Raw genomic sequence first — 27,293 nt, 5'->3', positions numbered from 1 at the left:
AAGTTATCGATGAAACCGGTTGTATGCTTACAATGCTTGACAGATGCAGAATGTCACTTCAACACAAATCCTGCAAATACTGTTGTAAATGAAACAAACCAGGAAACTCAAACCGATTATGACAGCAACAATCCAAGCTGTGAGATTTGAAACAAGATTACTGTTCACATGGCCAACTGTACGTTGCATGCTCAAGAGTAAGCTCAGCTTGGTCATATTACAACCAGAGGGCCGAACTCACAATGTGGTATACAAAGAGATCCTTAACAAATAATTATTGGTATATTTTCCCTCAGTTTAAAGAGGTTTTCTTTTCTTCTTAATAAAAATTTTAAGGCAGTACTTCACCGCTGCGAAGCGCGGATATTTTGCTAGTATATATATAAATGAAACATGAATGTGTAAAGTGATTTGCTCAAAGACACACAGTAAATGAACCATATGGACTGAACAGTCTGTTATAAACTTGAGGTCCCAAGTCCCAAAGTCTACAAAAACACTTCTGAAAATGTCCACTTGGTGGTTCGTTTTGTGGTGGCATGCTTCCAACCTCTCCTCTCGTCTCTTCTCTCTCCAGCTAGAATGAGAATAAGCACACAATCCTTATAAAGTAAAAAGATTATGCGCAGCACAAGAGGCAAAAAGCAGTTGCCTAAAACAATGAGATAATCCAAAGCAAACACATTCCCAACACAGAGTCAAGATTCAATTTCCAATTTTCTCGCTCGATCACTCTCATCTCACCCTGTTCAACCATCTCGCAGTTATAGACCCTCACGAAAGCAGTCCATTCTCAACTCCACATCCACTGGGACACGGTAAGCCCGACTCAGTGTTCCCTCAGCCTCCATTGGGGTCTGCAAGATCCTGAGAAGCCCACAATTATTCCTGCTCTGCATTGTTCATCAGGAGCAATTCAGCTTTGCAGCAGTACACAGCTGCACCGATAAGCCTGAGCCGCACTGATTTTTATATTTAAAACTCTGCACTGCTACGGACCCCATACTCACTTCACCACACATAAATGAATTGAAAGTACTAACTGGAGTTAGGGTTGACGACAAATTCCAATTCAACTTGAAAACATCAATTTGTATTCAATCATCATGTCAATTACATCTCAGGATGTGACTTTATGAATATGGTGGCGATCACATCATACTTTATCCCTCAGTGGATTAAATTCTTTGTTCAATAATTCTAACTTAGTTTCAATTCCTAGCAGATTCTAGTGTCAGTTATCGTTTTTGATTTTGATCATCTTTTGACTTTGACTTCTGGTTTTCTTTTTATGTTTTGTTTTTTTCTGGAATTGGCCTGTTTCCATGTGACTATGATTTTTGTCTCTGTAGTAAAGCTTATTAAGGGTCTGTGGCATTTCAATAGTCTTTAAAATAGTGAGGCAGCTCAGACCACAGGACGGTGGGTGTCTGAGAGAAAAGCCATGTGGCAGTGAAGATCTTTATAAGAGAATTTGTTAATTGTGTTTAATATGCTTGCAGGCAGTTAATGTAGCTGTCCATCAAGGCCCAGTCTGTCATTTAGTGAACCTGCACTCACTTGGGAAAAAAGTAGTCTGTGAGCAAGACGTAGACAAATCAAAAAAGAGAAGAAAACATCAAGATAACGATGGTGGCTAAAATCAAGTGGAAGAAAAGGATAGGGTGAAAGAAGACATCAGGGCTGAGGCAAAGCTGGTGCAGATAAAAGGAGGCAAAGAGATTGGGGAATCCCCAGGTGAAGCAACAGCTCTTTGTGGGCAGAGTTTAGCTGGGAATAGAAAAGTAGCAGGAGTGGCCGATCATGCCAATGAGGTTCAACAGATGCTGATGAACTGAGGTGGGACAAGCCGATGAACGGTGGTTGTGGAACAAGCTGAAGTCCAGGTAAAGCCTATATCACATTATGCGATTTTTTGTCATATTTGCTGATCACAGTCCCTGATCTTGTCACTGTACCTTGATTACACAATTACACAACTATTAATCACAGCCCAAGTCACATTTACCAACTGAGCACTGATCTTCCAGCACTGTCTTTCTTGCTTGCCTCTTTTTCTGACAGCCAATAGCGTGCTGCCTTATGGAGTGGCACTATATGAAGGGTTAACAGGTGCAGTGAGTTTAGCAGCAATCTCTGCCCTTTTTTCCATTCTGTTATGGTATATAACATACAGGACATCAGGCAGACAATTTTCTGTTCTATTTGGGAGGTTCAAAACACATGTGTTCCTTATCCTCATTGCTACATTCTATGCATTGCATTTCTGGCTGAGCATTCATTGGTTTATTTGGTTGTCAGCTGTCCTGTGTACAGAGTCCAACCGTCTGCCAATTATCCTTCAACACCAGCCACTCACCAAGCTCAATTAGTGTCAAGACATAGAAAAGCTGCATGTAGGACTTGCAAAAATAAGAAATAAACACATATTTCTGTTTCTGCAAACAACCCTGGGTGCAATTAAAAGATCAAAAAAACCAAAAAATAACGGAGTGTAATAAAAACATTGACCATTTTACTTGTAGCAAATGTCAAGTCCTAACAGCTTCTCATCTGGGTGCCATTATGTGCTTCATAAAGAACACTACATTTGTGTATCTTTGTGTTGCTCAGTGTTTTGTCTACATTCACGTATTGCCTTTTAGTCAGGACACCTACTTGTAAGTTCAGTGCAGTTTGTTCAACCAAATTTCAGCAATGTGAACGCTGGCGGTTAGATGACTCACTCAGGATAACACATGAGTCAGCAGTGGGAACAGAAGTGAAGGCCTCGTTGTCAGTTGTGCCAGCCAGTGGAGCACATTTTGTGCTAACTTTATTTAGTTTTTTTTTATTTATTTTCTTTATTTTAAAATTTTGTTGTATTATTTGGCAAGCAATCTGTCCCTCACAATATATAAAACACAGTAGGATTAATCAGTTCTTATGAAATTTATGAAGCCAAACTTGATATTTTCAACGGCTAATTTTGTTACTATCTACGTTGTACTTTTTTAATTACTTGGCTATGCTTTTTTGTACAGTTTTTGTTTTGATTATTTATTTGGTTTATTTTGACTTTTACAGTAATGTGATTTGCAGTTGTTTTTAACATTTTTAGCACTGTTGATAAGTAACTGAACAGACTGGCCGCCTCCTGTAGCTTCTGTCCTCGGGTTAGCGTCACAGTTTTTATTCAGCACAGTTCTTTTGATTTCTCCATGCCAAAGCAGAGGTGACTCAGAGGTGTGTTGTTTTCCATCAAAGATGTTTTTGTGTGTCTGCTGAGTGTGTTATATAGGGTTTGTGGTCCAATCATTTAACCATTGCCATTTTCAATTTGGTGGCATCCTTCTGCTCACTTTCAACTAATTGTGAAACATCTTCATACATAACTTTTCTAAAGTTAGATGTTAGATCTATCTAGTCATCCTTTTACAGAAACTAGTAATTTTGCAGTTACAGAATATTTATTCTGGCAGCATTGGGTGCAAAGCATGAAGCAGCCCTGGACATTGCTCATAATAAAGAACTATATCTATAAAAATTATATCTAACAAAATCCCAAACAAATTAAAAGAGGGTTAGGGTGGTGAAGTCCATGTAATTGGTTGAAAAGAAAAATAATCTAAAAGACAAAGAAAAGGTGAGTACGTAATTAAAAATGGAAGTCAAAAGGGACCGCGTCAAGAAGGTGGCATATCCGATTCTAGATGGCCTAGGCAAGAAGGGGCGAGTCCAGGAGGGTGAATGATAGAAGTGACGTCAGAGGTGATAAGGCTGTCAGTTTTTCATTCAGCAGAGGGAGGAACAGAAAGGTAATAAGCAACAGTGCCAGCCCCTGGTTTGGAGGGTAACTGCCATCACCAGAGCCCTTAAGCTGTCTCCCATTTATATGTGTATGTCATGATGGTAGGACTTGTTGGATTGCTGAGTGATACCCAAACTGATTCCTCATAAGTGTCTTTCTTTATATTTCTCAAAGGACTAAAGCCTTACATCCGCTGAGTGTTGGGTTAAAAAACTAGCTTGTTGCCTATGTGTGCAGTTCGTGCACAATTTTCTGATTTTAACCCTCATCCCAAAGATGTATGTGATCGGCTGTTTATAGACTAAATTTGCCCAGTGTTCTTAGTGGTACATTTGTATTATTTCTAGGCATACTTGTGCCTTGGGTGTGCCAGGATGTGTGGATTGGTGGCTAAGGTTTTAGACTTCAAGCCCTGAAGTTGTGGGTTCAAATCCTGCTACTGACACTATGTGACCATGAGTAAGCAAGTCTGCTTGTGCTCCAACTGGAAAAGATTAAAGAAATCATAGAGACATTTTGTTTGTGCTGTTCTTGGCCCCGACCCTATTGTCAAATGCCATGTCTTCTCTAGCTGGGTATATGAGCCATCAGCACTATCCAAGATGGCAGTGTACCAGGCAGCAACCAAGTTGAACGTAATGAGCAAGATAGGAGCCATTAAAATGAGCAAGAGATAACATCAAAGCCAAACCATACCCAAAAACTGTAATCAAAAACAGAAGCAATAAGTCAGGAGCTGTTGAGTCAAATAAAGGAAATAAAGAAAGAAAACACACAACATTTTTATTCGGAATCCAACAAACTCAGATAATTATAGTTCTGTTACCAATGATGTTAATTCACACAACCTACAAGACTACTGTTTGTGGCAACCATCAATACGAAAACCAGCTACTGATTATATTGCATAATGGCTTTTAATTATATTGTAAATACTTTTGCATTTAAATCAAGGGACAAAGACTACAGTATGTAACTGAAACTGGTCTGACAGCATTTGGAGTAGTGTGTGCAGTTCTGGTCACCAAACTACAAGAAAGACATAGCAGCACTTGAAGCTGTGCAGAGGAGAGAAACCAAGTGCATCCCAGGACTTACGGACATGTTATACTATGAAGGAATCAAGAGAATTAAACCTGTTTAGTCTTGAGCAGAGTAGACAATACTCTGTGGGGACATAATGCAGGTCTTCAAAATTCTCACAGGCTTTGATAAAGAACATCCAGTAGAATTCACTGAGCTTAAAAGTAAATCACTTAAGAATACCAGTGGGAGTTAAGAGGAAGCACATTTAGGACGGAAAACAGGAATCACTTGTTTAGAGTTGTGGGAATCGGGAACAAACTACCGGGACATGTATTTGAAGCAGAAACCTTGACAACCTTTAAGAAGTAGCTGGATAAGATACTGGGGCAGCTTGCCTTTTAGCTAAACTAAAGAGCTTGTGGACTATATGTTCCACTCTCACTTGTCAAATTTCTTATGTCATTATGTACACTCTGATTCAAAGAGGCATTGTTTGGAATTAAAGTAAAATTAGGATCATCCATTTAAAAATACATACTATACCTATCTAAACATACGAAATTTAAACACAAAACAGAAAATCATCAGATACCACAGGACACCTTCAGTGATCTTGAGGGGTCCATGACTCTAAGGGTCAGAGCTGTTCTGATGGCATGAGGGGGACCTACAAAATATGAGGCAAGTGGTTTTAATGTTGTGGCAGATTGGTAAATGCTTGGGAGGACTTTGCTTTTAGTATCACACATTCAAAGTCATTTTCTTTTTCTTGCCTTTGACGGAGACGTTTGAACCTACACAAGTGTCATTGTTAGTTATGTCACCAGTTTCAGTACAACTTCTATTGTTACTCACAAAAGCTGCACCAAAACTATTTTTTCACACCAGGCGTGAGATGTTTGACACTTACACTTCTTTAGGGAGAGTGGAGTTGTGACATTTCTGGGACATAATGGCTGTCCTGTGGGTTTTTTCCCCATCTTGCTTACTTGTACAAACAATGTTGTCATTCTACAGTTTGGGGATGCAGTCAGACAACTGAGGAAATGCTAATGTCATCTTGCTTCTAAACAGTTACATTTAAAAGACACAGAGATCGGTAACTTCACAAGTCTAAAGGAGCTCACTCTAAATATAAAGTGTTATTTTATTTTATCTTATTTTATTTTTTGCTTTACCTCCAGGGAAGTTCATGCTGGGTTTCTGACACCTACATAGACTAAACGGCCCTGCAGCACACATATGGCCATGTTTACAAAGCTGAGAGATGATGGACCACCCGTTTTTTAATTTTTTCTTTTATGAACTAATAAATCTTTGAAATCATCTTCTCTCCACCCCATTACAGCTACTGCTCTGAGTGCTTTGCCAGCATTCTTGCCCACTAAGGTTCTTCCTGTTGCTTTTCACACCCTAATCTCCCCACCCAATGTTGAATGGCAGCTGAGAGTCCAGGCATTGCTGAGGGAGGCCCATGGAGCCACTTTTTTGGCACAGTCCACTGTTTATAGTAAAGACTGGCCCTAGACCACAGTAAAACTTTATAATCACTTTTACAAGCTTCTGACTGTGGTGGCAAACACTCCAACACAAGTGCAGCTGTTTGCTTCAGACAGATATTTGGGCACCCATTTTTGCATGTTTGAATCATTCCTATGTACTTCTTGATTTATTAAACCACCCACTTTCTCCCCACCACCACTTCTTGCCAGGAGACAGGTGCCTAGCAAGATGTTCCACATTCAAGCTATATTTACAAGTCATAATGCTGAGTTTATTCTGTTGCCAGAAAGATGACAGACTAGAGTGTTTGGTAGCAGCAACATGAAGTGTGTCTCTGGGTCTCCTGATTTTGAAACAACAGGCAGACTTAAAAACAAGTGGAACAACCCTTAATGCTAGACTAAAGCTGATTTCACATTATGTGACTTCTAGTAGTTGGGTGGGTCAGACTTGCCTACTGCAGTTGCTGATCTTGTTGCCATGTAAGTTTAAATTGTGCAGCAATTTACAGACTAAGTGCTAACCTTCTAGCACAGCCCTGCTCGGTTCTTTTGAAGACAGGCAAATAGCATGCTGCCTGACAGATCCAGTGCTGTAGGAAGGGTTAAAACCTACGGCAAATTCTCTGCCCCTTTTTTCTTTAACTAGTCTGTCATGATATGTAAAACATGCAGCATCAGACAGACAAGCTTCTCTTCTGTTTGCAAGGTCCAGAACACCCATCCAATGCATTATATGCAGTGAATTTTCGATTAGGCAGTCATTGGTCGTCAGTCCTCATGCACACACAGCCTGAAACTACAACTAAAGACAAAATCAAACCTGGGGCAAGTAGAGTACTAGTTGGACTGAGTCGCTGGGTATGTCACATTACACAGCTGCTTTATGAGATCACACCGTCAACTACCTTTGACTTGCTACAAATTGTTGTGTAATGTGACATGGTATTAAAAAGTAAATAAACTGAAGGCCTAATTGAAGAATCGGCAAAAACTTCATTCACCTGATCCTATGTTGTCAACACCTACTTGCATAGTTCAGAGTACAGTTAAAAAAGTGATAACAAAGTTGTTCATAAAAACAAAAAAGGAAAAATCATGAGGACTGTCACCTAGGTCTTTATAGGAGGCCAAAAAGCCTGACAGCTGACAGAGTCTCCATAGTTTATGTGAAAATGGACTGTGTCTGCCAGCTATTTCCACTGATCCCACAAGCATGTTCCTCACAGTGTATGATGGCCCTGTGAGCACTGCGGTGATATCATGGAGAAGAGCCATCTTGTAAACCCAAGAGAAGGCAGGAAAATGTTAGTCCGCCAAAAATAGTGAGTGTGTTTTGCAGGCGAGAACATACTCTTTAAAAGATGGTCTTTATTCATAGCTTTTTGCAACAGTCTAATTCTCCCATAACAAAAACATGCAAAACAGTCTATGGAAGAAAGTCAACTTTTAAGGGCGACTTAACATTGTAATCCATAGCAGAACTAGAGTATCAAATCCCAGTAACAATCAGGCACACTCCTCCCAGTCTGCACACTCCCAGTCTTTCTTCACGATTCCAGATGCTTTGGCTCAGAGGAAAAGCTCTAAAGGCTGACAGTCAATCTGATCTTAAACCATAGCAAAAACAGCAGCAGCAGGGCATGGTAGCTGTTCCTTTTATTGCTTAATTCATACATTGTTTGCAAAAAAATAGTCCAACCCATGATGGATATGCAATATTTGTCATTTAAGTATCCATATGTCTTAATTGAAGCATTCTGGAGCATTATGGCTAAAAAAGCTGTCACATAATTCTGAACCTGAACTTTGGGTTCAGTAGTTTTTATTAAGTGTGTCTCTGTTGTTTCACTTTGTTTTGTAGTTTTTAAAAATCTACTTTATCATTTTCTCTAATGTTCTACAGTATGTACAATATTCTTTACAGCATTAAGCTGATTTTGAAATTGTGGGAGAGAGGTACTGCTTAGATTAAAAAGGCTGAAATGAAACAAATCACATAATATTTATCGTAGAAGGGTTAAGGAGGTCAGTGAGTACATACATACTGTAAATAAACCTTGAACACATATTTTTCAAAAATCACTGCACATAGAGGAACTTTTACTGACTTGAGGCTAACAAATATTACGCTATTATATAAAAAAATAAGTGATTAAGAGATGAAATGACTGAATTTGTTTAAAATTATGAAGAAAAATAGTACAATGAGTCTCGGCTATTAATTTAAAATGAGTTCTTCAAGAACACGGAGACACAGATGTAAACTTGCTAACAGTAGATTATGTACAAACACAAGAATGTTTTTCTCACACAGATAATAAGTTACTTAGGAGTGTGGTAGACTAGTACTTTGGGGACCCTGAAAACTCAACATTATTTTTGAGAAATAAGGTGAATAGAATTGGTAAGCTTGTTGAGCTGAATGGCCTGGTCTCGTCAAAACTGTTCTAATGTTCAGAAAAAGCCACACCATAAATGAATCTGTACATCAGTGAAAATTATGTTTCCAATGCCATACATAGCACAAATTACAGCAATTAATTGTATACACTAGTCAGCTTCAACCTGAACACAAATATATTAGACTGACAATATCACACAGCAATATGGAGAAAACAGAATTTTCAAGAAATTGAATTTAGCATGCTCAATCACTTAATAATGTTAACACATTGCATTAGTTTAATAGAGCTAAAAATGCTTTGCTGCTAATTTTCATTTGTACTCAGTATCTAATGCTTCTTGTTTCAGTATCTAAGAATAATTGGCCATCACTGATAAATACATCTTGCTCTGATTCCACTTTTTCATCATTACAATGTCCTGGTGAAATCCCACTAACTGCACTAAGACTAGCAGGGAAGAAACACAAGTGTGAGCGTAAAACAAATGAATCTTTAGTAACATGTTGCATGTTATAGTTTGTACGCTTGAAGCATAGTGTTAATCTGTCTGATTTGAGGACCAACAGCACTGACTTCTATATCTCAGCATCAGTTATTTGCAGAAACAACTGTCTCAGATATTGAAATCATTCCCTGTGAGTATGTTCGGTATTTGTTAGTTTATTACAGGAATTTAATTGGGCCCTGTATTCTGCTACAAAGATTCTGGTGGTTACATCTGTTTTTCACATATTGGCTTAGATTTATTGGTACATTTTTATTTGTACCATTTACGCCACCATTTTGTTTATTTATCTGTGGCACGATTTTAAGCTCCCATGCCTGTGTTGTTAGGGCTTCAGTCCTCTGAGGTTGTGAACTGTCAATCATGACACACTAGTACAAAAGTGCACCTTTTATGCACTTCACCTTACTTGTTCATTGCTTTTATAAAATTTTCAATCACTCCAAGTTTTAAATGAAATGGAGGCAAATATGTCTTTGTTGGGTCAACAAATTGTTTATATGCCTCACTTTTCTGTCCTGGACCCAAATGCATATGTAGTGGCCAGTGCTTTTTATGTAATAAGACTCCTTAGCCCAGCTGTCGCATTCACAGGACTTGGTTTATCCAGCTACATTACTAGGAGCAGTGCCATTACTTTGAGAGCACCAGAGATGTTCCAGTTGTAGTTGATGCACTGGAGTAAATGGACTGAATGGTCTCCTCTCATTAGTCAAACTTCTTAGTTTCTCATTTTTATTAAAAGCTACAGTTGGTAATACAAAACAGTATTAATTCAAAATGTGAACAGTACCAATGACTGTAGAATCTGACAGGAGTCGGGTGAAAGGCATGTGCCGGACAGTTCCAGACTACAATGGAAACTGGGTAATGTGACCAAAGAGAGTCTCTCTGAAAGAATTCAAAGAGCATATTGTTAGTTTTGTTTTCTGAGTATGAGAGGTTGTAAATATTTTTAGGCAAAATACAGACTGTTTATTTCTCTCCTTTGACCTTAAGTAACAAGACATTTACAGTATATCACAAATGTATGCACTTATCATCAGCCCTGAAGCATGAAGAGCAACTAGCAAGATGTAGCTGTCAATAATGTCATGCATTATGCAACAAGACATAAGATGTAAGTAAAACTACATTTAAAAACCCAGATAAGTAAATTAACCAAAACTATTTAAAAATAATATCACAACAGGTAAGGAGCTTGTGTTAACCCACTACACTCATCTGCTTGAGAAAACTGCAGATCTCAGACCCATTTGGACGTAAGGAAGTCAATGAAATACAGGACATGGCCATAGAAGGAGCTGAATCCTGGAGAACACAGCAATAAAGCAGTAAAGTTAACAACTGTGCTGCTACTAATATAGCAGGAAAATTGTATTAAATATGATAAACGTTATGAAAATTTAATTTAACTTCCTATAAATATCTATCTATCTATCTATCTATCTATCTATCTATCTATCTATCTATCTATCTTAAACACTATCTTTCAAATCTATCTGTCCATTTATTTGTGATCTTTATTTCATATTTGTATTGAGGCACAATGGTTAACACTGCTGATTCACAGCTCTACATTGAGCAGATTTTTTTCCACATTAAAAAGACAAGCAGTTTTGGTTAATAGGCAACTCCAAAGAGGTCCTATATACATACATACATACATATACTGTATATATATATATATAGACATGTTTATAGGACCTCTTTGGAGTTGCCTATTAACCAAAACTGCGTGACATTTTACATACTGTATATACATATATATATATATTGTTATGCCCAGCCATGTACAGCCTCCCCAACCCCGACATAGACAGGCAGGACACTAGTTCTAGTCCACACAGCATACAATTTATTTACACAGTTGCCTTCCACAGAACACAAGGCCAGCACAGTCTTCTTGCTGTCACCTTCAGTCCTCCCTACAGGCTTTGTCATCTTCCTCCCAACTCTAGCCAATGACTGGTCCCTTTTTATAGGGCAGCTGGAAGAACTCCAGGTGCTCAACAAGGTTCTTCCAGCAGCTCCTCCAGGTGTGGTTGAAGTGCTGCTAAATAGGGCCCTGAAAACATCCATGTGCCCCCTAGCAGCATAGCTGGAAGCCAAGGAGGCTGCCCTCTGTCGGTCTGGGGAGAAACCCCCAGTCCTTCTTTAGTCAGGGCATCCAGGCCCCATAAGGGCCCCAGCTGTCCATCACAATATATATATACAGTGTATATATATATATTACACACACACTACTGGTGAAATGTTGTAGAACACCTCAGATTTTCCAGTTTTTCAGGTGCTGTGAGGTGCCTATCATGCAAGCTGAAGACCCTCACAAACTTGTTTTCTGTTTGGGTTGTAACTTTGGGTCTGCCAGATCTCTTCCTGTCATAGTTTCTTTCAGTTTCCACTTTCCTTTGGATTGTGTAAGAAACCATACTCACTGAAGGTTTTCTGTAATTTCTCTAAAGGAATGGTCTACAGTTCTAAGGTTAATAATGCTCTGTCTCATTTCATTTGTTTATTGATGTTTTCTTGCCATTATCACTGGAATATTGTCCAAGTAGTACTATAGAGGGTGTTGTAACACAGTCTGTTCCAACTGTACTTTAAGACAGACAGTGGGTTTTTGATGAATTAACAGAAGCTGCGACACCTGGGCAAACTGTTTGCTTCAACTTGCAAGGATTAATTTACTTTAATTGCTGCTGAGCATCTGTAGGTTGTAACATAATAGTTTTCTGAAGAAGGCCCATCTATATATATAATTCACTAAGGCAAGACACCCATGGAAAGCACGCCGGAAGGGGCGTGGATTCACTAAGCCGCCGACAAGTAAGACGCCCATGGCGCATGCAGGAAGGAGGCACGCCCACCAACTCTAAGACCATTGGATACGACGACAACTCGCAGAGCCATGCCCACCAACTTGGACGCAACGACACAGAAAAACCGGCGTCATTTATATTCGTCTGTCATAGAGGTCACATGCAGCTCCAACCCACGTTGACTGTTCATAGAGGCATGTTTCTCGCGGAGGTGAATCGCCATGTGCAGCGTGTAAAACTGTTTGCGAGGGGTATCCCATGGGATCCTTAAAACATTCCTTTACAACTGAGGATAAAACACAATGAAGTGCGCAGTTATTAAAATACGAGTTTTCGGTTACGACACACGACCGCGTGCACCATGCCAAACTGTTTTACACGCTACATACAGCAATTCGCATCCGTGACAAACATGCGTCTTCTTAGATACTCCTGCACTTTGTACACACCCCCTTCCCACCTCGCTACCATCGTGGTCGGGTGTCTTGGTGGATTATATATGGAAAGGCAGCCAAAACCGCACAGAGCAATGAAAAATCTACGTGAGTCACAGGTGCATCTGGACTGTGCAAAGACGACAACGACTCGAGTGACGAGTTGGAGGTGGGCACATGAGCAGGCAGTGTATACTGAACAAGAAATCAGCAGACTAGCATGACGGAGGGAGCGGAGTGGACGTCCTTCTCCTCTCCTCCCGTTCCACCCCCCGTGCCTGAACGCCGCACGGACGATTGTGTGTTGGTTCGTTCCATACATTGTTACAATTTTGCTTTTCTTGCTGATTTATTACATTACCGATTTTTCAAATGTTAATTTTCTCCCTGTGCTTGAAAATTATTAAAAAACCGGCCTGATTATGTGGTGTATGGTACGCCGCGGGTTGGCTAGTTTGTAATATTCTGATATTTCCTTTTTCAGTTTTTGCCAACTTAAGCTTTAACTTTAAACTTCTGGAAGTATATTGCTTACCTTTTCACCATTTAGGTCATTACTTGCATTTGAAGAAAAACTGAAAAAACTGAGGTGTTCTAAAACTTTTGTCCACTAGCATAAGTGTGTGTCTGTGTGTGTGTATACATACAGAGAGAGAGAGATACAAAGTATTATCGACTGGCCGACAAACCAAAAGTGTTAACAGGTAGGGAACCACCCAATTAATCAGATTGCATTATAAACCTAAATACTCTGATCTTCACCCTGTCAAATAAGCTAACCAGCCACTGTGGTGCAACATCAGAGGCTTTGCAGTAAGTATAAGTATATATATATATACGTACATACACATATATACATATATACAGTGGATTCAGAAAGTACTTGGACCCCTACACTTTCTGCACACTTTACTGTGTTAGAGATTTAATTTTAAATGGATAAAATTATTAAAAGTATCCTGACCCTTTCCTGAGCTGTGAGGCGCTTTAATTCTCCTTGAGATGTTTCTTGAACATTGTTTGAATTCACCTGTGGCAAAATGAATGGACTGGACATCTTTTAGTAAGGTACACTCATGTGCATATGAGGTCCCACAATAAACACTGCTTATCAGGACAAAAGCCAAGCCATGAAGTCCAGGAAACTCTCTGCAAACCTCCATGATAAAACTGATTATGTCAAGGCGATAAAAACATCTGTAAACCTTTGAGCGTTTCCAAGAGCACTGTGGCCACAATAACTGTGAAATGAGAGAGGTTTGGAACCACTAGGATTTGGTATTTGGTATTTTCATAGAGTTGGCAGGCAGGCAAGAAAGAAATTGGTCAGGGAGGTGAGTAAGAACCCAATGGTCATGTCCTTTACTGAGATGGGAGAACTTTTCAGAAGAATGGCCATCTCAGCAGCACTCCATCAATTAAAGAGATATGAAAGTATATAAAAGACTCTGAAAACATGAAGAAAAAAAATTCTGGCCTAAAGAGAAAAATAAAAACTGAACTATTTTGGCAGAACTCCAGGCACTATGTCTACTGAAGACAATGTACTACTCATTACCTGTCTAATACCATGTTTACAGTGAAGCATGGTCATGGTAGCTTCATGCTACAGGAGTGCTTCTCAGTGACAGAGATAAAGATATTGGTTAGAATTGAGGGAAGGATGAATGCAGCAAAATACTGAGAGATCCTTGAAAAAAACCTGGTACGAATTGTAGAGTAACCTCAGACTTGGGTAATGGATAACTGTTCAGACTGATAATGACTGGAAGCATACAGCCAAGACAACACTAGAGTGGCTTTGAGACAAACCTCTGGCTGCAGCCAAAGTTCCAATATGAACCCCAAAGAAAACCTGTGGAGAAACCGTAACTTGTAGGGACTTACCCAAGAAGACTTGAAGCTGTAACTGCTGCCAAAGGGCCTTCAGCAAAATAATTAATGGTCTTTGTACTTCTATGAATGAGAGATCTTAGTTTTTGATATTTATTAAATTTGAAAACCATTCTGAAAACATATTTTCAATTAATAATTATGGGGTATGTTTTGTAGACTGATGGGAAAAAATGGCAAATTTGTCCATATAAATTATACTTGCAACACAATAAAGTGTGCAGAAAATAAAGGTGTCTGAATACTTTCTGAATCAATTGGGTATATAAATATACATATATAAATATACATACAGATACACATACACATAGATAGATAGATAGATAGATAGATAGATAGATAGATAGATAGATAGATAGATAGATAGATAGATAGATATTGGACCACTGTGACTTGCCAATTAACCTACCTGCATGTCTTTCTGATGTAGACAGAAAAACTAAAAACCTATAGCCAAATATTGAACTATGAGTCAGCAATGCAAACTATTGTGCCACAATGTCATTTTTTCCAGTTCATTCTATATTTCTAAAATAAATATCATAAATAAATGGAGTAAGAGATCTGAAAGATGTTCTGTTAGACCGACAGACAGACGGATGGATGGAAGGACGGACTGACAGACCGACCGACCGACAGACAGATAGACAGACAGACAGACCGACAGATAGATAGAACACACATAGACACTCTTCTGTACCTGCTTTGTTCATAGACTGTATTTCCCACTCAGACTTTGAGATACTAAGCCAGGTAACCATCTGCAAAGAGGTGGGACATTTGGGAAATATCAGTTTCACTGTGATGATGGAAGAGTTTCAGAGAGCTATGAAGAGATGATGTGAGCAGATTGCTAATCACATTGAGAGCTTTGGTGCTTGCTGTTCCAGACAGTATGTGATCCTTCGATGCCCTTCCACTTAGCCACTAACAGAAATGCTAGATGCAATAAGCTATCGGCACACTGTATGCCACTATGTTAAAACACAAAGAAGACAGAGATAGAAAGAGAGAGAAAGAGAGAGAGAGTAGTCAAAAAAAAAATTAGCAAACCGAAGGGTGCCGGCGCCAGGCTGTTTAGTAATCCAGAGTGCTCTCCTTGGGGGTCAAGACCACAAGGAAATTAGGACGCACGTTAAACAGCGTTTTTTTTTAAACAGTGCCTCTCTTAACCCATTACATTTTGAAGACCAACAAGGTAGAAAGCCACCAGTATGAAGTTAAGCTGTTCTTTCTCTTTTTAACAATGGGCTGGGGGTCTAGACGGGTCTAAAAAGCAGCAGACTTGTATAAAGAACAAACTAGAAAAGGCCAAGTGGGTCTTTTGTCCTCGTCTGCTCGTTTTTTTAATTTTCTGTTTTTTCTTTTCTGCCCACAGATCTCTTCTCAGCGGGGCTATGATATGACAGGCGTTCTTTGAATGGGGTTGGGTACTGGATAGGGGGGTAGAGGGGTGATGGGGGGCAAGAAGTCCTCTGTCCTACACACTCACGCCTCTCTTTAAATCCCCCCATCATGTGGGAGTTGGAGTAGGAGGTTTTCACATCAAAGGTGCTGGTCAAAGCCATTAGGCTTCGGCAGTGTGCAGACTACATGAAAAGATGTCTTTTTATTTTGGGTGGGGGGTTGGCGTTCAGGCGGGGTGGGGTGGGAAGCAAAAAAAAGAAAAAAAAGAAAAGAAAACACAAGGCCCTCTCCATTTAAAAACCAGGCAAACTGTGAATTCCGTGAAAAGGTATGTCAATCAGAGATCAAGCCTCGGTGGGATCTAAGAGGTTCCCAGGCCTAGTCCCAGGGCATAACATGGCTGTAGAGAATGGCCAGGGCCCGCCCAGGAAATTAAAGAGAAAAAAAAATCCCCTGCTAATTCCTTTTCTTTTCCTGAACCTTGTCAAAAAAAAGTGTACAATTAATAAGGCTTTTCTTTTGCTGCTCCTGCTTTTAACAGTGTCTTTCCATCTCACTCTCTGTCTTTGTCTTTTCTTTTTCACTTAAATCAGTAAAGCCTGAATAATGTTGGGCTCAGATCCAGTAAAATAAGTAAAGTTTCTTTCTGTAATTCCTTCTGTCTGTTGTTTTCTTTTGGTGTGGGGGCTTCATATCTTACCCAACCTCAAACTATTCTAAGCCTTTAAAATACACCTTTGAAAAAAAATCTCAAATTCAAGTGACATTGAACATTAGAAAAGGTTTGTCATCACAAACAAAGGAGATAAATCAGAAATCCATGGGCAGCTCCTTCAGCCTCATCTTGAATTCCAGACAAACTCTCAGTAATAGAGTGGGTGGCGTAGAGGTCTAAGTGGGCTGATAAACATTTTAACCTCCAGTGCCATTCATAAGGAGGAGAGGCAGCAATAAAATTTCTTTCAGTTTCAGCCAAAAATTTAATTGTCAATTCTACAGTAAACTGGCCCCTGAATGTCATTGAGTACAGCCTGCAATAGGCTACTGTCCCATTCACAGCTGGTTCCTACCTTGCACCTAGTGATGCTGGGGTAGGCTGTGCCCACGTTTGTATATGAATTGGATTAAGCAAGTCTGAGAATAAAATGCTATGCAATCATCCACATGCTGCTCTTTAAATAAAATTTAGTATTATCATAATTGTTTATTATTTTGTATTTATGCTTTGTGTATGTATTCTATTGTCTTTCATTCCATATTCAACCACCAGAATACCACAACCTCCTTGCCCTCCTGTCTGACTTTAGCATCACTGGGACTGTAATTGAGACCTATTATATGTCCAGGCAAGGAGACATGTCAAAAGTGCACCAGACAATCAGGGGGGAGCCCCAAGGATCAGTGCTGGGTCCTCTACATTTTTCTCTATACAGCTGCCTTCCAGTCTCATGGTTTCTCCTATCAGTTGTATGCCAAAGATACACAACTCGACCTGTCTTTTTCCTCCAGAGGACCACACATTGTAAACTAGAATCTCTGCGTGTCTTACTGATATTGCAACCTGGAATAGTGATCACCACCTCCAGCTCAATATGGCAATGACGAACTTTTTCGCTTTCCCATTTTTTCCATCTATTTAACACCCCATCTCTGCTCAGCTGGGCTCACTATTGCTAACACATGTAAGATTGCAGCCTTGGAATGGTGATCAATGACCAGCTGTCCCTCACTGACAATACTTAAAATGTCTCTCGGTATTACAGTATTACTAAATATCTGTAAGATCAGACTGTATCAGACTGAGTATGCAGCACAACTCCTGGTCCAGGCTTTGGTCTTGCCGCATCTGGACTACTGAAACTCTGCTGGCAGGAGTATGGGCATGTGTTACTTAGATGTTGCAGATGGTTCAATATGCAGCAGTGCATCTGGTGTTCAATCAGCTGAAGTGAACATATATTTTGCCACTTTCAGATAACTACAGTACTTTGGCTACCTGCAGCAATGCTTGCCTACAGAGTAATCAATGGGTGAACAACTATATTTACATGAAGACACTTGTGTGGTACTACGCACCTTCTTGACCACTTAAGTCAGCTGAAGAAAAATGTCTGGTGATGCCACCTCTGTATGGCATCTTTTGTAAGTTGTTTTGGATAAAAGCATCTGCTAAGCAAATAAATGTAAATGTTTTTCGCATGGAATCCCAAGAAGCAGGCATACATTGAGATGACTGCTGAAGGGCCACCCTCAGCCTTTATATCTCGTGCAGGGGAGTAGATACTTCAGTGATTAATTGACTGTGGAAGAGTACGTATTATTGTGAGTACTCATTTTCTTGTTTATGAATTTTTGCTTCTGTTTTTGGTTTTCAATTTATAGCTTACAGAGTTGGACCTGTTTGCTGTTGGTTACCTTTTTAGACAAACCCTCCTGCCTCATTTTTGCCCTGTTTTGCTGTTTTTGTGCTTTATTCACATACATTCCTATATTTGTAAAGATTCCTCGTTAAACTATTTGACAGTTCCCATTCTCTAGCAAGGTACTTTAGTGTATTTTGAAACATGAAAAATATTTTGGAACATATAAGGGCAGCTGCCAATTTTGGGCCTCTGCAGGCCAAAGCCTGTCTGTGGAGTTTGGGATCTAGCTGTCTGGTGTAACACTTGGATTATGGGTTTTTTGGAGGCCTCACTCCTTTTTCACTATTTCAAATGTAATGATCACAGCACTTATATAGAGAATGTTGTATGATGGCATCAAAATTTTGACCTTGGGTTTTCAGATGATTTACACATTTTAGGAACCCTTAAATACAATTCAATCACTTTTCTAGAAGTAGGGTCGGTCTGTCTGTTCATCAGTGATTCCATGACCATGATTGTTCTGCCAAATGACTACAATGACAGGCCACAAATGCAACTGTTCTAGGAGATGAAATGTATATCAAAAGGATGAGCATGGCCGTAAAATCCTTCCAACTAAACTACCAAATCAGATTTGTCTGCTGGTACACTCCTACAAGTAACTCAGGGTCCACATAAAGGACAGGTTGGATTGGTCTTGTAACACTGAGGAACTATAAATGAAACAGCAAAGAAGGCTCTTTTTTCTTAGGCAATTTAATTTTTAAAATTTGGGTAGTGACATTCTTCCCATATTCAACATCTCTGTGATGGCCAGTGCGATTTTCTACACTGTGGTATGCTGGGCCGGTAACATCACTTCAAGAGAGACCCACTAAATCAACAAGCTAAAATAAAGGGCAGGCTCTTCTATGGAACACACTCTGGACCTCCTGGAGGCAGTAGTGGAGGAGAGCATTTAAACAAAATTGAGTGCCATTATGAACAATGCTGCCCATCATCTGTCTTACATACTAACACTGAGGACTTTCAGCCAACAAATTACTCAGCAGAAGTGTGTCAGGAAATGCTGATGGGACTCATTTATACCAACAGCAATATCTCTGCATAATGTCTCACTGGGGCTGTGACTTTCTTTTTAACATTCTTCCTTTTTAGTTTAGTTCCCATTCTGGTGTGTGTTCAGACCATAATGTGTATATATTTATTTATCTATCCATCTATTTATTTATTTAAAGAGAAAAATATAGTTCTATCTATATATTGATCAATATTTGTCATTTAACCTGTCCTAAGTCAGAGTCCTAACTGATCTGAACAAAAGCCTTGTACACCAAAAGTTTATAAGGAATATCCACAATCTTCAACAAAGTGTTGCCTACAATTAAATAGTTGCATTGATAATGTCATCATATATAACTCAAGTGACCAGACCCCTAGCAGCGCAGCACAAAAAGGAGAACCTGAGTGATAAAGAGTGCTCATGACATAGAGAAAGGAGCTGCTCCTTAGAGGCCTTGTCATCCAAACCCAAAAGTTTTATGGCTGCCCATTGGCAGGCACCACAATGCAACTGTCTGAACTGGAAGGGATTGTGGTGTGACTTGACGACAAAATAAATAGTACCACATAATGGTAACACATATAAAAAAAAGAACAACAGTGTTGTGAGATAAACTCTTATGTAAATGTGAAATAAAATAAATATTGAATAAAGTTTATCAAAAAAATATTTTCAGGCATTCCAAAACCCTAATAAAACATTTTAACACATGAAAAAATGTATTTCCATTTAAAAAAACAAAAAAAAAACAAAAAGAAACACAATTCATAAAAATAGCCTCAATCATGTGGCTCCTTAATCTCGGTTTGATTAAAGGAGTTGATCTTTTCAGTTTAAGCAAATGGAGATTAAGAGGTGACATGGCTTAAGTTTTTAAAATTGTGAAAGGAATTAGTATAGTGGATCAAGGCTGCTACGTTAAAATGAGTTGAACAAGAACACAAGCACATGGTTGGAAACTTGCTAAGAGATATTAGAAAGCTTTTCTTCACACAGAGAAACACAGACACGGAATAAAATACAAAGTTGTGTGGTAAAGAGCAGGAGTTCAAGGACATTCAAACAATAACTCAAAATGAATCACTCAATGCAAATAAAAACTAGGCAGAGTTGTTAGTACTGTAAAATGATGGATGCCTTTAGATTTTGAACAAAATTGCTTCTCTAGTTTTATTCTACAGTGGCAACTACATATAGAATATATTATAGAATATACTGTATATAGCAAAAGTAGTGTGCCATTGTCAAAACTTTAAAGTCAAAAAATATTATTTAGGAAAAGTCATGTGCTGGAATGAACATATTCTGAAAATTCATTGTAGTCGATATCACTCCACAATGCCTATATGTACTCATGTTTTGCTTACTATTCTTTTTCAGGTGTAATGGAAATTCGGTCTGTGAGTGTGGGTGTTGTTGCCATCAAGTCTGTTAACACGGGACTCTATTTAGCCATGAACAAGAAGGGAAAGCTGTATGGTTCGGTAAGTAAAGTGGTTTGAGCAGAGGGCAGGGATATCAATAAAAAGCAAGTGTCTTTTGGTGCTCTGCCACCATAATCAGTAGTGAAGATGGTAAACACAGGTGTGGTACTGCGGCTATGACAGAGCTGTGAGAATCACAAGTCTAATCTGATCAGATACAACACCCAGGTGGTGGTGTACTTTGTTGGCTTCAAGTGCAAAGCAGCAGCTACAGCAAATGGATGCCAGCCAAAATCTCTGCTCTGCAATTTCACTGGAACTTTGATAAGTCACAGAGAGCTGAAGAAACAGAGAACAAGACAAGCACCCCGGCCCCAGTGGCAAGATAAGAAGGCTGTCAAACAATAACTTGTTATAAAATTCTAGAGGGAAGATCGTCATCAGCTCACTCACTGCTGATTGCTCTCTTCTGCTCAACAAATTGCCCTTATTCTGCTCCAACAGCCTTGCTTAGACACAAAATAAGTGACTGAGGACTCCTGGCAAACATATGTGAATTTACTCTCTGCAAGCAGGGCAGTCACAGCTGAGGGAACTGAAGAAACTGCCCATCAGAGGCGCAGCTAATAACTCACACACTGGGTCTGCAGTGGGAGGTAATAAAGACATAATGGGAGTTACTGGGTAACATGACTCAGATGCACTGGGCGTCGATACAATAGGCAACGGAGGTCAGTGATTGAACTGGAAGGTAATGCAGTGGCTTTGGAGGTTATAATCTGAAATGGATGGCAATACATAGATATAGTTTAAGTCAATGTCTGAACTGCCCTTAATTTAAGGTAATGGCTAAACTGGCATGTGACACAGAGTCAATGAGGTCCAAAGTGATTTAGGGGCATTCTAATACTTGATAGTCACTTTAAGGATTCAAGGATTTTATTTTAGTGCCCATTTGCAGAAAATTCTAAGGAATTATACATCATAAAAGCGCATGAAATCCAAAAAAAATGTTAAGACAATATCTAACATAACATACAAGTACATAACGTTGAAAATATATAAATTGGATTAAAAAAGTGAATCAATTCAAATCCTTAATAGGATATAAAAACGTGCTCAAGTAAAGAAGCCTAATCTAGGCATTTCTAATGACTGCAGCTGTCTACTGCTTACTGGGTGTGAACTGCAAAGTAGAGGAGCTAAAATAACCAAAGCCTTGAGCCATAAATGTTTTACACTTGTATTTTCAAATAGCGACCTGTATTCAGGCTTTCCATTTCTTATTAGTTTTATACTGCATTGTTCTTGTGAACATAGCAAAAGGCCCAAGGATGTTCTTAAGCAAAACAATATGATGAGCTATTTCAGGACTCTACCTGCTTATTATACTTCCGACTATACTTTCTTAGAAGGCTGGCGTCCTTCAACATCTGCAATAAGATGCAGCGGATGTTCTATCAGAAGGTTGTGGCGAGTGCCCTCCTCCATGCAGTGGTGTGCTGGGGAGGCAGCATAAAGAAGAGGGACGCCTCACGCCTGGCCAAAGTAGTGAAGAAGGCAGGCTCTATTGTAGGCACGGAGCTGGACAGTTTGACATCCGTGGCAGAGCGACGGGCACTGAGCAGGCTCCTGTCAATCATGGAGAATCCACTGCATCCACTGAACAGGATCATCTCCAGACAGAGGAGCAGCTTCAGAGACAGACTGCTATCACCGTCCTGCTCCACTGACACTTTACAAAGGGGTGCTCAGGGATGGATTAACTCCTTATTAAAGTGGAAGAAGCCTGTACACCTCTCCTATTAGCGCCTATCCACTAAATTAGAATAAAATCATTACAATGACTGCTTGTATTGATTGTCACTGCTTCATGTTTTAGTTACTTAGCCCAGACTATAGTGAGTATAATATGACTCAAATGCAAAAAAAGTAGCCTGAATTATATTTGTGTTGGAACCTTTTTTGACAATAAATAAAACAGGAAAAGATCTAACATTTACTTGTACATTTGATACTTGCGTAAGCTTAATATCAGATATTTTCAAACTTCTGCTTGAGTAGTTTGATCACTGCAAATGTTGGTTTCACTTGAGTCAATTTCCAAAAATGTATCTCTACTTGTAATCAATTATGGCTGCTGGGTACTTCATACAACACGCCATCTAAACAAAAAGCAAAACTAATCACAATGCATTGTTATTTTGTGGGTGATTATCCATGGGTCTGAGATATGTGTCTTTCTCTGTGTTTCTCGGCAGGAAGAATATAACCACAACTGTAAGTTCAAGGAAAGAATTGAGGAGAATGGGTACAACACATATGCCTCGCTGAGATGGAAACACAATGGACGGCAAATGTTTGTGTCCCTGAATGGCAGAGGGATGCCCCGGCGGGGGCACAAAACCCGTAGGAAGCACCTCTCAGCCCATTTCCTCCCTATGCTGGTCTCCTAGCCTCCTAATCCCCAAAAATCTAAATTATTTTCTTTTTTATGCTTGAGTTGGCATATGTCCAAACAAACAGCTGCTATCAATGTGTAAATATATTTGTATTATTATTAATATTATTATCCTGTTGTTTTAAGGAGAAAGAAAATAGAAAGGTACATTGCTTTCATGATGCCCACATGTAAAAATGACGAGATGGCTATGGTTTCTGCCAGACCAGAGTTGTGCTTGTTTTTCAATATGGGGCACCAATCCTGTGAATCGTGTTATTGTTAAACCTAAACTGAGACAGCAGCTGGGATGGTTTCCTATCACAACTCCCCCATAGTTTCATCATCAATCCCACTCTCATTCTTGCTTCTCATTATCCTGTGCATGACCTGGGTTTTTTGAAATTCACTGCATTGCAGCCTCGTAGTTCTGTACATGGCATGTCTCATCAAGGTGGCATCATTTTCAATTGTTGACCTGCTAAATAAATTGCTTAGTATAACCTCTCTATAAACATTTAGAGCACACCTAAGAAAGGAAATCACTGTGAGGCTACTACTGCAGGAGACCCCTGAGAGTCTATGAGAAAATGCCAAGGATGCTATAAACTGAAGGACTATGTGGGTGTGCGGTCGGTAAGTACACCAGTCCTCATCAGTGAATCACAGCTGCCCCAGGCTAAAAAGGCATGAACGAAGGATGGGAACATATGTGGCAGAGCATCACACTAACTAAGTGGAGGTATCATAGATATGTTTGTTGTAAAAGATGGACACCTTCATTTAAACTTTTATTTATTAAATTAAAATCATCTAAAGACACACATACTAACTTCCTCCCCAGTGGAAAATCCATAATCCAAGCTGTAATTTTTCATTGCCATGACATGGTCAGCAGCCACATGAAGTGCAACTGGCTGCAACAGGACCTTCACGGGTATTTATTTTATTTGAAGATGCTGGTGGCTATCATTATATATGCATACATCTTTTTTTTTTTACCCATAATACAGAACAAGCAAGCCAATGTCACTTGTGTTTATAAACAGACTTGCAAAATGCTCACATTAAACCTTCTGTCATAAAGTGTTGTCCTGGTTCTTTTTTCAGATGGATGGTTAGCCATGTCATGTGCTGTAACACAAGTTCAAAAGGTTTGTGTCAGAGTTAATTGGTGTATTTACTGTATAAGACAGGTATGCACAACATCTTCACATTCATTCAAAAACATATTTAATGAGAATTGGTGTAAACTGGACAGGCAAAATATTTTCTTAAACTGACATCCAAATGGTGTGGCCAGAGTTGACAAAATTTAAATAAGGATGAATAAACTGGTCAATATTTGCATGGGTAGCGCTGCTGCCTCGCAGTTAGGAGACCCGGGTTTGCTTCCCGGGTCCTCCCTAAGTGGAGTTTGCATGCTCTCCCCGTATCTGTGTGGGTGTCCTCCGGGTACTCCGGTTTCCTCCCACAGTCCAAAGACATGCATGTTAGGTGCATTGGCGAATCTAAATTGTCCTTGGTGTGTGGGTGTGTGAGCGCCCTGTGGTGGGCTGGCACCCTGCCCTGGGTTTATTTCCTGCCTTGCGCCCTGTGTAGGCTGGGATTGGCTCCAGCAGATCCCCATGACCTTGTAGTTAGGATATAGTGGGTTGGATAATGGATGGATGGAATATTTGCATGTCTACAAAAACCTCCCCCATAGGCAAATGCACATCAATAGTGTTTTGGGGACCCCCATCTCCCTCAATGACCGGAATAACTGTGTGCTGAAGTCACAAACATGGTGTAATGGGACTGAGACCTCCAAAAATAACTATAAGTACAGAAATGACCTTCACTGGTAAGTCAAGTCAAGCCAAATTCCATTTCTAAAGCACTTTTATAACAGCAGAAAGTGAACCAAAGTGCTTTTCTAAAATAAGGTAAAAGGAGCAATTAACATATACACTCACCTAAAGGATTATTAGGAACGCCATACTAATATGGTGTTTGACCCCCTTTCGCCTTCAGAACTGCCTTAATTCTATGTGGCATTGATTCAACAAGGTGCTGAAAGCATTCTTTAGAAATGTTGGCCCATATTGATAGGATAGCATCTTGCAGTTGATGGAGATTTGTGGGATACACATCAAGGGCACGAAGCTCCCGTTCCACCACATCCCAAAGATGCTCTATTGGGTTGTGATCTGGTGACTGTGGGGGCCATTTTAGTACAGTGAACTCATTGTCATGTTCAAGAAACCAATTTGAAATGATTCGAGCTTTGTGACATGGTACATTATCCTGCTGGAAGTAGCCATCAGAGGATGGGTACATGGTGGTCATGAAGGGATGGACATGGTCAGAAACAATGCTCAGGTAGCCCGTGGCATTTAAACGATGCCCAATTGGCACTAAGGGGCCTAAAGTGTGCCAAGAAAACATCCCCCACACCATTACACCACCACCACCAGCCTGCACAGTGGTAACAAGGCATGATGGATCCATGTTCTCATTCTGTTTACACCAAATTCTGACTTTGAATGTCTCAACAGAAATCGAGACTCATCAGACCAGGCAACATTATTCCAGTCTTCAACTGTCCAATTTTGGCGAGCTCATGGAAATTGTAGCCTCTTTTTCCTATTTGTAGTGGAGATGAGTGGTACCCGGTGGGGTCTTCTGCTGTTGTAGCCCATCCGCCTCAAGGTTGTGTGTGTTGTGGCTTCACAAATGCTTTGCTGCATACCTCGGTTGTAACGAGTGGTTATTTCAGTCAAAGTTGCTCTTCTATCAGCTTGAATCAGTCAGCCCATTCTCCTCTGACCTCTAGCATCAACAAGGCATTTTCGCCCACAGGATTGCCGCATACTGGATGTTTTTCCCTTTTCACACCATTCTTTGTAAACCCTAGAAATGGTTGTGCGTGAAAATCCCAGTAACTGAGCAGATTGTGAAATACTCAGACCGGCCCGTCTGGCACCAACAACCATGCCACGCTCAAAATTGCTTAAATCACCTTTCTTTCCCATTCTGACATTCAGTTTGGAGTTCAGGAGATTGTCTTGACCAGGACCACACCCCTAAATGCATTGAAGCAACTGCCATGTGATTGGTTGATTAGATAATTGCATTAATGAGAAATTGAACAGGTGTTCCTAATAATCATTTTGGTGAGTGTATACACACATCACAAAACTGCAAACATAACCAACCATTACATAAAGAGAAAAATACCCAAACCCATGCATGCATATTTATAATCATGAACGTACATAAGCCAACATAAACAAAAATAATGTTGGCCTTTTGCAGGGTCAAATGCCAGTGAGAAGAGTTATGTCTTTAAAGATGATTTAAAAATGGTCACACTTACAAGAGCCAGCATTTTGGACTAGTTGTTGGCATCTTAACAAGGCTTGGTCGGAAAACAAGGCTTGCAGCAGTTCAAATGAGATGTTATAAAAGCATGGACGGCCTTTTCAAGATCACTAAAAGAAAGAAAATCCTTTACCATAGCTAAAAGTTGCAACTGGAAAAACCTGCATTTAACTACCAAATGTATCTGTTTGAATGAGCTGTCAAAAATCACGCCTAGGTTCCTGACTGAAGCTTTATGTTATATAGCAAGGGGTCCAAGAGCAACATCAGGGACACTCAAGGTTTCTAAGCTTTTGATCACCACAGTCTCAGTTTTATTATCATTTAGTTAAAGAAAATCCACTGCCAACCAGGTTTTACTATAAGATCATTCAAGCACATTTGCTTTGATTTTAGTGGTAAATAGATTTGAGTGTCATCAGCACAGCATTGAATGGAAAAGCCATACTTCTTGACAATCAAGCCTAAAGGTAGCATGTATATCACAAAGAGAACTGGTCCAAGGATGGAACCTAGCGGAACCCCACAAATAAGAGGGGTTAAGAAGGATGAGAATTTTAAGAGAAATTTAAACCATTTAATGACATTACCTTGGGTGCCTAAATGCTGCTCAAGGAGGGATGTAAAAATGGCATGATCCACAGTATCAAAAGCTGAGGAAAGATCTAGCAGTACAAGAATGGCATAATCTCCATGTCAGTAGTTACGGGGAAGTCATTGTAACCCTTTAACAATGCTGTTTCAGTGCTGTAACAGGATCCGACTTTTGATCAAAAGGCCAGCTTAAAAATTGGCCTGATTAACATATTAAAAGGTCCAGATTTTTTTTTAAAAAAATGTGGATGCA

The 27,293-nt window shown here is 39.6% G+C and overlaps 1 protein-coding gene across 1 annotated transcript in view; it reads left to right on the top strand.

Moving 5' to 3' along the window:
* fgf22 (fibroblast growth factor 22) overlaps nucleotides 1–24,147 on the top strand; it is a 72,243-nt gene extending 48,096 nt beyond the window's left edge. Inside the window, exons 2-3 of the mRNA XM_039764591.1 lie at nucleotides 20,597–20,700; nucleotides 22,902–24,147. Of these exons, the coding sequence (XP_039620525.1) occupies nucleotides 20,597–20,700; nucleotides 22,902–23,096 (299 nt within the window). The 3' untranslated portion in view covers nucleotides 23,097–24,147. The remainder of the gene's footprint in view (nucleotides 1–20,596; nucleotides 20,701–22,901) is intronic.
* Nucleotides 24,148–27,293: the final 3,146 nt, after the last annotated feature.

This window comes from Polypterus senegalus, chromosome 10, assembly GCF_016835505.1.
Source record: "Polypterus senegalus isolate Bchr_013 chromosome 10, ASM1683550v1, whole genome shotgun sequence".
NCBI classification, from domain to species: domain Eukaryota; kingdom Metazoa; phylum Chordata; class Cladistia; order Polypteriformes; family Polypteridae; genus Polypterus; species Polypterus senegalus.
This window is presented reverse-complemented; position numbering and strand designations above follow the sequence as displayed.